Genomic DNA, 11,299 nt, shown 5'->3' on the forward strand with positions numbered 1-11,299 from the left:
TTTGTCTCTTTTACTAAGAAATTACACAAATCATACCATAGTTTTCTATTTTTATTTCTCTTTTAAATCATAATAAAGCCACATTAAAACATATACATTGATGAACGATTAGTAACTGTATGCTGTATGTATTTTTTCTTCTTAAAATCATGCAGTTTCTTTTAACTTTATTTCGAGAATACAGTTAGACAATTTACAACTCTCCAAAAAAAAAATAGCACAAATCATCAGTAGTATTTAACAACCCTCTTTAAAAAAAAAAAAAATTACATGTCAGTAAACCACGTGAAGGAATGCGTGTGGTTCGGTTGCCGTGGCGCAGTAATTCGTCGTGCCATGTGCCGCGTTGTATGTAGGAGGTAAATGACGCTACATTGTGTGAAGCTCAAATGTGTAGAGGCAAAACAGGGCCAGATAAGGTGAAGACTAGAGGCGTCCTGGAGGTAATGCTCGCTGTAAGGTGCTCCATCATTGGCTTGAATACACGTGTAACTGTGTGTGTGTAACTGTGTGTGTGTGTGTGTGGGCCGGAGAGTGTAATGTGAAATGACGGCACGGGCTTCTCTGCACCGTGGAAAAATGGTACTTATTTGTTGAACACGTTTAGAGTCGGCTCCGTCGCGCGCACACACACACGTTTACCGTTTGAACACACACGCGCGGTTAAAGAGCAACAGCGAGCTCCAAGCGTCTGCAGCGCTGAGAGGCAACAACTTCATCCAAATATTTGTTTTCCTATTTTATGTTTTTGTATTTTGGTAAATCATCTTGATTTATTAATGAATTCTGACACTTTGGGTTTCCTTGTAGTATAGAGTGTGTATTTTGGCATACTGGGTTTCCGTATAATATAAAGTGTGTATTTTAACGTACTGGGTTAAAGTAATTTTCTTCTATTGGCTGTTACTGACTGACTGGCTTAATTAATGACTGCTCATTAAGAGATTATAATTAAAACATTATTAGGCAGTAATGGCCAATAAGAGAAAGTCATTGAGAATTGTAATGCAGATATTTTACAGGAACAGATTATGTGGGGAAGTTATATTTGCATTAAAGAAAAAAAAATGAAGTTGATTTGTTGAAAAAAAAAATAAGAAACACAGTTTATAAAATGAACACTCACACAAAAAATGCATTAAATTGTATTAAAATGTTGCAAAGAAAACAAAGAAAAGTAACATAAAGAGGGGAGATGATAAAAAAAAAAAGTTGTCTGTATTTGCTATTTTTCAACAGTTAAAATTCAATATTTGACCAGAGACATACAAATTTAAGCAAATGAGGACACAATGATTTGGTGTGGTTTCGTGAGCCAGGTGCAGTAGTGTGACTTACTTGGTGCTTCTCATCTCGCTGTGTTGCTCTGAGCTGCGTTCACACTCTCGCTGCGGAATACAGATGTCTTTCATGTCATCCACTGAATCCACTTTCCCCCTGTTTTTCCCTGATCTTAAAATCATGGCAACTCTGCTGTTTAACTCTAACACTAAATAGTCATATAAAGTTTACAGAGCTTTTGATTTTAATATCTGATTTGCAAACACATTTAAGCATTTTGCAAAAGGTCACAAAAAGTTTCCTTCAAAAATGAATATGTTTTAATTTTACCTTCTGTGGTATGCAGGGATCTCCAGACTGTTTTGGACAAATATTTTAAGCTCGATTGCTCAAGAAAAAAGGCTGACAGAAACAGTACACTAATAACAAACTAATATCAAACTAATAACTATTGATTACTATAGTTTATTATCATTATATCGTTAATGCCAATTAGTTTGAATAATTATCCAAGTTCCTGCTGCTTAACTAATTGCCTTATAGTGTATACGAGTAGAAAAGAGAATGCATTTTTGTTGATTCTCTATCTCAAATCCCCTGCTCTTCTCAGCGCCTATCTTTTTTCCATATTTACTGCAAACCACTGCGTAACAATTAAACCTCGTTGGGCTAAAACAGAGTAAAATGCATTCATTATGACGGCGGCGCTCTGGGGTCACGTGCAAATGGGAGAGGGACACTTTTTGGAAGCTTGTTTTAGAAGACAACAGTGTTTTGGGGAGCGATCCTAATCGTATAATTAAACTGTAAAACGCTGGCTCTGCGCTGGAGTGGTTGCATGTGTGTGCGCGGGGAGCAGAGCCGAACAGCATTAAACATGTAAATGCGCACTAAATCAGCCTTTTATTGGTTGTAATAAATACCCAGGGGGCCGTGCGGCGTGGCCCAGCTCTCGTCCGACGTGCTCCTCTCCCTCTAATGCATCACCCCCGAGGGCCCCTCCACTGACGCAGGTGGCTGGCACTGTCCCACACATACACACTTATGCACAAATACATACACTCGCGCAGACAGTAAGCACTCAAATAGGCCCGATGTAATCAACAGACTTTAAACATGAGGCAGATGTGAGCTCGCCGGCACTCCACACCAAATACCGCCACTGCCGCTGCCTCTGCTGCTGCTGCTAACGTTTACATAAATTGACATCCAAATGAACCAAAACACAACATACAAATCAGTGCGTTTTCACTGCGTTTATACACAGAAAATACTTTACGTGATTGTTGAGGACCACACATGATCCGGCTTTATTTTCCGACGGGATCAGTTGTGTGAGCATAGAGAGTTTGTTGATGGACTGCTAATTGTTGTAGACCACACAGGGGAGAAGAAAAGAGAAATATATTCTTTGTCTACTTTTTTATTTTATATGTTTTTAAATCGCATTAAACTTGTAACATTATGATGCATAGATTTAATTTTATATACACACCACAGGCTTCCTATTTGTACAAAGAAAAGGTCTAGTCCTGAACTTCAGACCACATCCTTATAGCTGATATTTTCATAATTCTTCTTTTCAAACTTGGCTTTACACCTAAAAATATTAAAATAGAAGTAGTATATTTTGATTATCGAGTACCCGGGTGTCTCTATAAGGCTGAACTGTGTGTTTCAGGACAAGGCAGCACTGGAGAGTCTGAGTCAGCAGCTAAAACAGCAGGCCGAGGACAAGTTCAACCACGCCATGTTGGACTTTACTATGAGCGGGGACTCTGACGGTAAGCTACACAGTAATACTAATATCTACTAGTACTACCACTATTAGTACTGTTACTACATTTACTACCACTGTTACGATTGTTATTATTTCTCTTACTGCAACAAAAACTACTGTTACTATGGGACAGATAAAGTTCTCTTATCTTAAATCTTAATACAACTACTACGACCATAACTACTACTACTACTACTTCTATTACTAATTCTAAAACTACCACTACTACTACTACTACTACATTCGCAGCAAAGGGTGTCAATAGTGTGATTTATTTTAATTTAGAGCATGTTTTATACCCCAAAGTCGCTCTACAGACCTCCAATTTTTATTTGACCTGTAGAGTACACTAAACTTTTATAGAAAACCAACTATACATGTGGCTCGTGTCGTCTTTTGTAGTTGATTATCACGATAAATTTTTTTTTTTTTTTAAAGCTAATTACAAAATACTACTTCACAAATGTCTGTACAAGTAACTAATAACACTCTTACCTCTCGTATAGGCTCCCCCAGCGTGTCTGAGTCCAGGATATTCCGGGAAGCCAGGGGGCGGGGCAACAGCGAGCCGCACATCAAACGACCAATGAACGCCTTCATGGTGTGGGCCAAGGACGAGAGGAGAAAGATCCTGCAGGCCTTCCCCGACATGCACAACTCTAACATCAGCAAAATACTCGGTAACATGCAAAACTTACATCATGGGATTTTCTATAAGCGTGTGTCACTTAGGGAGAGGGAGGATGCTTAGAGATGAACAATTAGGAACATAAGAAGAAACAGTATAGTACTCCAAAGTTAAGTAAAAATATATCCTTGCATGTGTTTTGTAGTTCATCAAAAAAAAAGAAATAAAAGTACGTTTTTGTTCTACTCACGAAAATAATATATAGACTTTTTTTTTTTTTTTTTTTTTTTGCTTACTCTCGATTACATATTATTAAGTATATGAAATAGCACATGACACAATAAACTTATATATTTTATACAACTTATATATATAAAAAATAGTGTTGCTATAATACTAAAATTTCAAACTCAATTTCGATATTAAGTAATAGTTCAATACCAATTTCATAACCTTTATAATAATTAAAAATACTACAAAAATGACTATGTTGTCTTATACTAGTTCTGATATAAATCCAAACCAGTCAGAGCAACTTTTTATATGAGCTTTTTAGTAATGATTTCCATAGTTTTCATTGTAATTGTAGTACCGATTTTTTTTTTTTTTTTTTTTTGCAAAATAACTAAATCATCATTTGCAGCTTGTGTGTGTTTTACAAATTCTGAGAGGTTCATTAAGGAAAAAAGTAGAAGTGATGCTGACTTGAAAGTGCCTTGTACACATCTTCATACTCATACTGTATACAGTACCAGACCACTCAGATGTCTCTAATATATAAAAGTACATTTGCTCCTCTGAATGACATCTCTCCAGCCCCATTTGACACGTAGAGCTTAAGTCGGGAGCAGTGCATTAGACACACACCGGAGTCTTCCTCACAGCTCGCGGTGTATAAGCGCTTGTTTAATGAACGACTGGGGAGACGAGGAAGCGCTCCGACAAATGATGATATAATTCATTATGCATTAAACAAGCAGCGCGCGACCGTTTGACATTTCCCCCGGACTGCTGCGATCGCTCATGACATTTTAAAGAGCTCCTAAACGTTTTATAACACGCAGAAATCTGGTTTTAATAAGCGCCTCTCTCTCTCCGCTTCTCTCCCTCTCTCTCCTTCTCGCACACGCTCGTCTTCTGCGGATGGCTAACAGAACACAGGCAATGTGCTGACAGCTTTTAGCTATTAAACCTACAGTAGTCGAGACGAGAGCAAATTCAGAGCAGATATTCGCCATGTGGGGAGGACATGAACGCTGCACATACACACTATTTCACCTCTTGTCTAATCTGTGTACAAACTGCACAACCTTGTCAGTTTAACTTGTGTTTTACAGACATTCAGATAAATCACTAATACTTTACCAATTTTAACTGAGATTTAATTTATAAGTACATAAATTATAACCAAAAAAATTATAAACAAAACAACATAATATTTTTTTCATGGTTTGATTCTCTTATTTTGCTTTAATTAAGGAACTGGCTACATGCTAAACAGTTTAGAAATACTTTTTTTATTTTTATTTTTTATTTTTTTTTACTTTTCTTATCATTGAGGGCACCTGTATAAAGTAGGTATTTTTAGCTTTTTTTTTTCTAATATCAAAATAAAATGAAAAAGTAGGAATGCCAATGTCCAATTCTGTGTTTGAAATATTGTTGCTATTAAGTGGTCTCGTTGCCCAGATTTACCTCCAGTAAAACAAAGTGATAAATCAAATCTTGCTCACGACATTGTGCTCTTTTTCTCTTTTCTGCAGGCTCTCGTTGGAAAGCCATGACAAACCTGGAGAAGCAGCCGTACTACGAGGAGCAGGCGCGCCTCAGTAAACAGCACCTGGAGAAATACCCCGACTACAAATACAAGCCCCGCCCCAAACGCACCTGCCTCGTGGATGGAAAGAAACTGCGCATTGGCGAATACAAGGCCATCATGAGGTCCCGGAGACAGGAGATGAGACAATATTTCAGTGTGGGGTAAGAGCAATCAGTAACTTCATAATAACTAGATCATACTACAATTAAAATGTACTTTAAACTACTTACAACTACTTGCAGGGGTTCAAAGTTATTTCTCACTTAGCTTATGCATCCTAATTATTCACTGCAATGTGTTTATACGCGCTGCTGATAATGTTCAAAGGCCAGACCATGCACTTCCTGATCATCAGACAATAAAAACTTTATAGATGCAGACAGTACACGGTGGATTTCTTTTGACCTCAAGAGTTGCTTATAAAATATATCTGTACTGGGGCAAGACACATTTCGCTCAGATACAGATCACGAACTGGACGTATGAACTGTAGCTGTAGATTATATTAGATGCATCTTATTTTTGCTCATTTTTGGGGAATTTTAGATTGGTTTCCAAAACTCCCACTCTAAATTGTGCAGGTTGTACTGAATTGACAAGTGTAGCAGCAGGTTGTAATTCCTGCCAATATCACACACTTCACACACTTCTCTGAGGAGGCCACTACTGCCAAGGCCGCAGTCCTAAAAAATACCAGATTCTCATTTTTATCTTTTTAAAGGACATTTTTTGAAAACCCAAATTCAACCCGTGACATGTTTGGTGAGAGGTCTCATGTACTCAGTTTCAGTTCAGTTTACAAAGAAAATTATTTTTTTTATGCCTTCAGAATTTCAAGACTCTTATAGTTCAGAATAAACTGTGACTTTATATGTAAATTGTGTCATGTATTTTCTTTTATTTTAGCTAAGCATTATTTTAATCATACAATACTTTCCGTAAATGTTTTTCATAAATTGCCATAAATCATAAAAAGGTTATTTTGCATTTTGAGTATTTTTACTCATATATGTAATACAAATAAATACAAGACTATTTCTATTGTATTAGTTACTATTGAGTATGAAACCACTTATGAAAACTAGCTATATATGCTTATAACCATACAATACACACACATATTAATTTTTGTACAGTAACAACAATTTTATTTTGTATTTTGAGTTTTTGTTTCTTTACCCACATATGTACTACAGTAATATCCCTCTTATATTTGTTACTATTCAGTATAAAGCCACATAACTTATAAATAGTTTCTGTACAATATTTATTATGAATTGTGGAGCAAATACTTTTTATTTTGTTTTTTGAGTTTTTTCACCCATATGTGCTTTACAAATAAAAGCCTATCACTAGTATATTAGTTACTATTAAGTTCTAAACCAGTTTATGAAGTCTTTTTAGAGGTGACATCCCTGCATAACTTGTGTGTATTGTGTGTTACAGGCAGCAGGGTCAGTTGCCGCTCTCCTCTGCGGGTGTGGTGTACCCAGGTGCTCTGTCCATGGCTGGGATGCCCTCCCCTCAGATGCCATCAGAGCACTCAAGCATGTCCAGCAGCCCCGAGCCAAACGCCAACCACCACCAGACCACCGGGCTATCCGGCCTGAAGGGGGAGGAGCCTCGCATTAAAGAGGAGCTACGATTGGACGACAGTAATGGCGATGCCTATGACGACTTCGACTATGAGGATGAGGAAGCCGACTACGCGAGTGACAACGAGAACCATATCACCCAATAGGACGGCCCCTCTCAAATACAAGCCAATCACAACTGGTCAAACACAATCCCACCAATCAGGAAGCAGTCTCTTTTTGCCAATCACCAGTCTTGCGTGTCACAAATCCAGCCCCCTTTCCCCCTGTTTCTTAAACTAACACAGACTCTTGTTTAAAGAGCGTCCTGTCCCTCATGAAGTCCTGATACCAGCATCTGTCTGACCAATCGAATCGAAGCACACGGGACTTGTCACTCACACTGACTGTTACAGAGAAGTGCGCCTCCTAGAGCTTGCATTGAAATACTACTGCTACTATGAGCGAACTGCCACAAAGTGAGACTCAGAATGCATCCTTTTAGAGCCGTTTGTATAAATAAAAATAAAAGGAGAGACTAAGGACTTATCGGGGCTAAAAGACGACACTTTACGAAGGCGGACCTGTTTATTACTATCAAGAGACACTTTTAAAAATACAGCTTTTTGCGTTCTTTGGTTCTATAATATTCTCACTCAGGTACACGGTGCCAATAAGTGGCTTGTGAATGTGATTTGTTGTTTTGTGCTACGAGTTTGAATAATAATAGGAAAAAGAGACTGATCTTTTTTCCCTTTTGTTGTAAAGCACCTGAACTACATCCGTTTTGTTATTTTTTAACAAAGATAGCTTTTCTTTGACCTCTCAGTCAGTGTGCTGTCAGCAGACGCCCCTTTGTTCACCCTTGTGTTTGGAAGATATGTGGGGGGACGGTCCCAACAGGACTATATGGGGGGCTGTCCCGCCTTATTGAGAGTTCTTTTATAATGAGTGTGGGGTCTCTCTGGCATCATGGAGCAAAACAAGCACCGTGTTATACGAGACAATCCAGCAGATTTCACCTTTCCTCCCCCAAACCACAAACTCAAAAACTACTGTCCGTCCGAAAGTGTTGATTTTCCCGTATTTACTGTCAACCTGCTGTCTCCAAGTGGGCGTGGCTGTCCCAAGTGGGCAGGGCAAAGGTTTGGAGCAGCCAGCCAGTCAGTGTTTTGTATTTGAATACTGTATTACTATTTTTTTTTTTCTTCAAACTGCCTCTAGTCTAATAATATTATTAACAATTATTATAAGGACGGTCAGCGTATCCTAAGTTTAGTAAGTTATGTACAGCTTAATTTATTTTTCTCCTCTTCATTTGGGTTTGTACGACCATCTGAAGTTAAGACAGTCAATGAAGCGTTATCTATTTAGCCGGTAGGTATTTAGACAAACTAAAGTTGTCATTTTATCTTGCTTTGTTTTGCATTTCGTTATGTCCCCTTCTGTATTTTTGTATTATTATTATTTTATTAACCCTGGGGACGGCGGGTGGGCGGAGTTATAGGACAGTGAGCTGGACTGACAAAACTCGACGCAGCCCTCCTCCAAGCTCAGATATTTACCCCAACGTCCAAACCTTTTCGAAAGCACTCACTCTGTGCAGTCAGAGAGAAGAAGAACATGAGTATTTTGTTAATTATTATAATTTTATTTGTAATGTTTATCATGTATAATGTGAAGTTTCCTTTACGTTTCTATGGAGATCAGTTTTCTTTTAGGGAACTGTTTTCTGTGAACAAAGAGTTCCATCTCTGTTTACTTCTCTGAACGCCTCACACAGAACAAGAACAGAACAAGAACAAGTCTGGACCCACATATTTTATCATTGTACATGCACAATCAACTTCATACACTTAGAAACACTTAATCAAATCATATGCTGTTGTTTTTTTATTTTGTTTTTGTTTGTTTTTTTAAAGTTACCCAGTGACAGCAAAGTGGATACAGTAGGACTTTTGAATGCAATCAAAAACGCACTGGTAAATGTTATTCAAGTGTGTTCCCAAGGACTTTCAAATCGATAACAAGGCCAAAAACACTGCACCAGAGCTGGTTTTATAACACAGTAATACAGCTTACATTCAACTCCACACGCTCAAAGACAAGAGAAAATCGATTTGAAACACGGAGCCGCCAGTTGTACTTTTTTTTTTTTTTTTTTAAGTTTATTTGTCCATTATCCATATTTTGGGTAAGGTTTTGTCTTAAACAGCACTTCTTAAATGCTTGTTACCATTGTAGCTAGCAGACACTATCATACTTGCATTCCAGCTTTAGTTATAACATGGAAACGACTCTCTAATAATGAATGTTAACTCCATTTTGCAACGTGTCCTCTCCTTTTTTCTGTCACTGGGTTAAACTAGTATTCTTGTCTTACTTTAACACATCATCTTAAATCGGTGTTTACAGGTCCAGCCTCTGTCCCACTGTTGTTGTACGTGAGGTGAACAGATTTTCTATAGTATCTTCTTATCAGGAGCCCTTTGCTTTGTTTGAGCTCCACGCGACACTTAAAAGAGCCATGACTACTCTTCAGGTGTGCTGTCCCATTCGCCCATTCTCGCTATAGATATCTGCTACTTGGTGCCACATTTTCTATTGAGCCTTTATATTAGTCTTAACTTGCTGTAAACTATAGTTAAGTCCCCCCTGTCATCCCGCTATGGTTTAGCCCGATGCTGGAAAGAGGGAGCAACCAATCAGAGGAGAGCAGGAGCGCGGGTGGGAGGGGCTTCGAGACGTCAATCATCCCTGCTGGCAAGGTCTTATCTATCTACCCCCTTTACAAGACAATGACGATGGAGATATTATTTAAGACAATCAAGTCATGAGTGGAGCTCCAAACAAAGTGAGAATTATTACAATGAAAAGTATCTTACCATCTCAACTTGAAAAAAGTCAAGAAAGATAATTATGTAAATATAACATAGAGGTATAGATTTATATTTTGTTCATAACACAATGTAATATAAGTTGTATATTTCTTTTTCTCTCCCTCTGTCTCTTTTATTGATGTTATCCATGCCACAGAAAAGCAGGAGTCGTCGTACTCTCACAAAAAAATGAAGAAAAATATCAAAGAAATAAATAAAAAGAGGAAAAAAACAGTCCGTGGGCTGCCACCACCATCTGTTCTAAGTTCACTTTTCAGTATTACTGCCAGACGAGGCTAATAAAGACAGAAATGTGTTCGGTTCTAACTTGTACTGGTCACTTCTTTCCTCCTCACGCACAGTTTGACACCATTTAAACTGCGACACTGGTTAGAGTTATGCCGATGAATGTTTATATAAATACATTTGAATCCTTTCGTGAATAAGGTACAATATAAAGTGATTGCCACAATATACACAACAGAAGCAAGTACAGTAATAAATGCAATAATTTGAAATCCAGTTACTCAAATTAAATAACTTTCTATTTATTTTTTTGGTAAGTTATATGACTTTTTTTAAGATAATGGATGAAAACCATTAGAAACCATTAGGACAATTTTGGTATAGCTTGACTAAATCTTCTTAAATCGTTATGTATACAGTATATTGACAAACATTTTGCCTTATTGTCTATGGTGATGCTGCTTTCTGATAGTAATTTTAACTGCACACATTAAAAAACAACCTGAATAGCGCCTTAAATAGTTTATTTCTATCTTATAAGTCATGCAAATTGTGTCGTTACATCAGTTCTATAGTGGTATTTGACTCACAGAAGTGCATGTTGTCAGAGTCTATGGCCCAAAGCGGTTGCACTATTCAATCATCTCCATAACGGCGTGTTAATTATGCTAAGTCCACCTTTCTGCCCTTCAGTCACACGGGGGCCGCTGGGGGCAGGTGCCGGAGCGGGGCCCGTTAGCAACCTGATAACCTAATTAAATATAACTAGGGACGTAGCATTGAAAGATGTAAGTGTGAGCATATAAGCTAAAATGAAAAGAAAAAAATGTGCGGACGACAACAGACGTGCAGTAAGAGGGAAAGATAACACACACACAAACACACACTCACACACGCACACAGCTATCCAAGTGAAATTTTGTCCCTGCGTTATTTAGCGAAGTAGAAAATACTGAAAAAGCAAATACCACAGCACACAATTATGAAATACATAAATAGTTAAATAAATGTATTTGAATTACAAGAAAAGAAAAAAAAAGTATAAAAATGTATAAATATAAATAATTATTTGTAAACTCTGGGTTTTGTTAC

The 11,299-nt window shown here is 37.6% G+C and overlaps 1 protein-coding gene across 6 annotated transcripts in view; it reads left to right on the top strand.

Moving 5' to 3' along the window:
• Positions 1 to 10,288, top strand: part of sox5 (SRY-box transcription factor 5) — a 117,567-nt gene extending 107,279 nt beyond the window's left edge. For all 6 annotated transcript variants that reach the window (XM_033988960.2, XM_033988961.2, XM_033988964.2 and 3 more), the window contains exons 12-15: positions 2,963 to 3,065; positions 3,568 to 3,741; positions 5,453 to 5,669; positions 6,955 to 10,288. In XM_033988960.2, coding sequence (XP_033844851.1) covers positions 2,963 to 3,065; positions 3,568 to 3,741; positions 5,453 to 5,669; positions 6,955 to 7,249 — 789 coding nt within the window. In that variant the 3' untranslated portion in view covers positions 7,250 to 10,288. The remainder of the gene's footprint in view (positions 1 to 2,962; positions 3,066 to 3,567; positions 3,742 to 5,452; positions 5,670 to 6,954) is intronic.
• The last annotated feature ends 1,011 nt before the right edge of the window (positions 10,289 to 11,299 follow it).

This window comes from Periophthalmus magnuspinnatus, chromosome 23, assembly GCF_009829125.3.
Source record: "Periophthalmus magnuspinnatus isolate fPerMag1 chromosome 23, fPerMag1.2.pri, whole genome shotgun sequence".
NCBI lineage: Eukaryota > Metazoa > Chordata > Actinopteri > Gobiiformes > Gobiidae > Periophthalmus > Periophthalmus magnuspinnatus.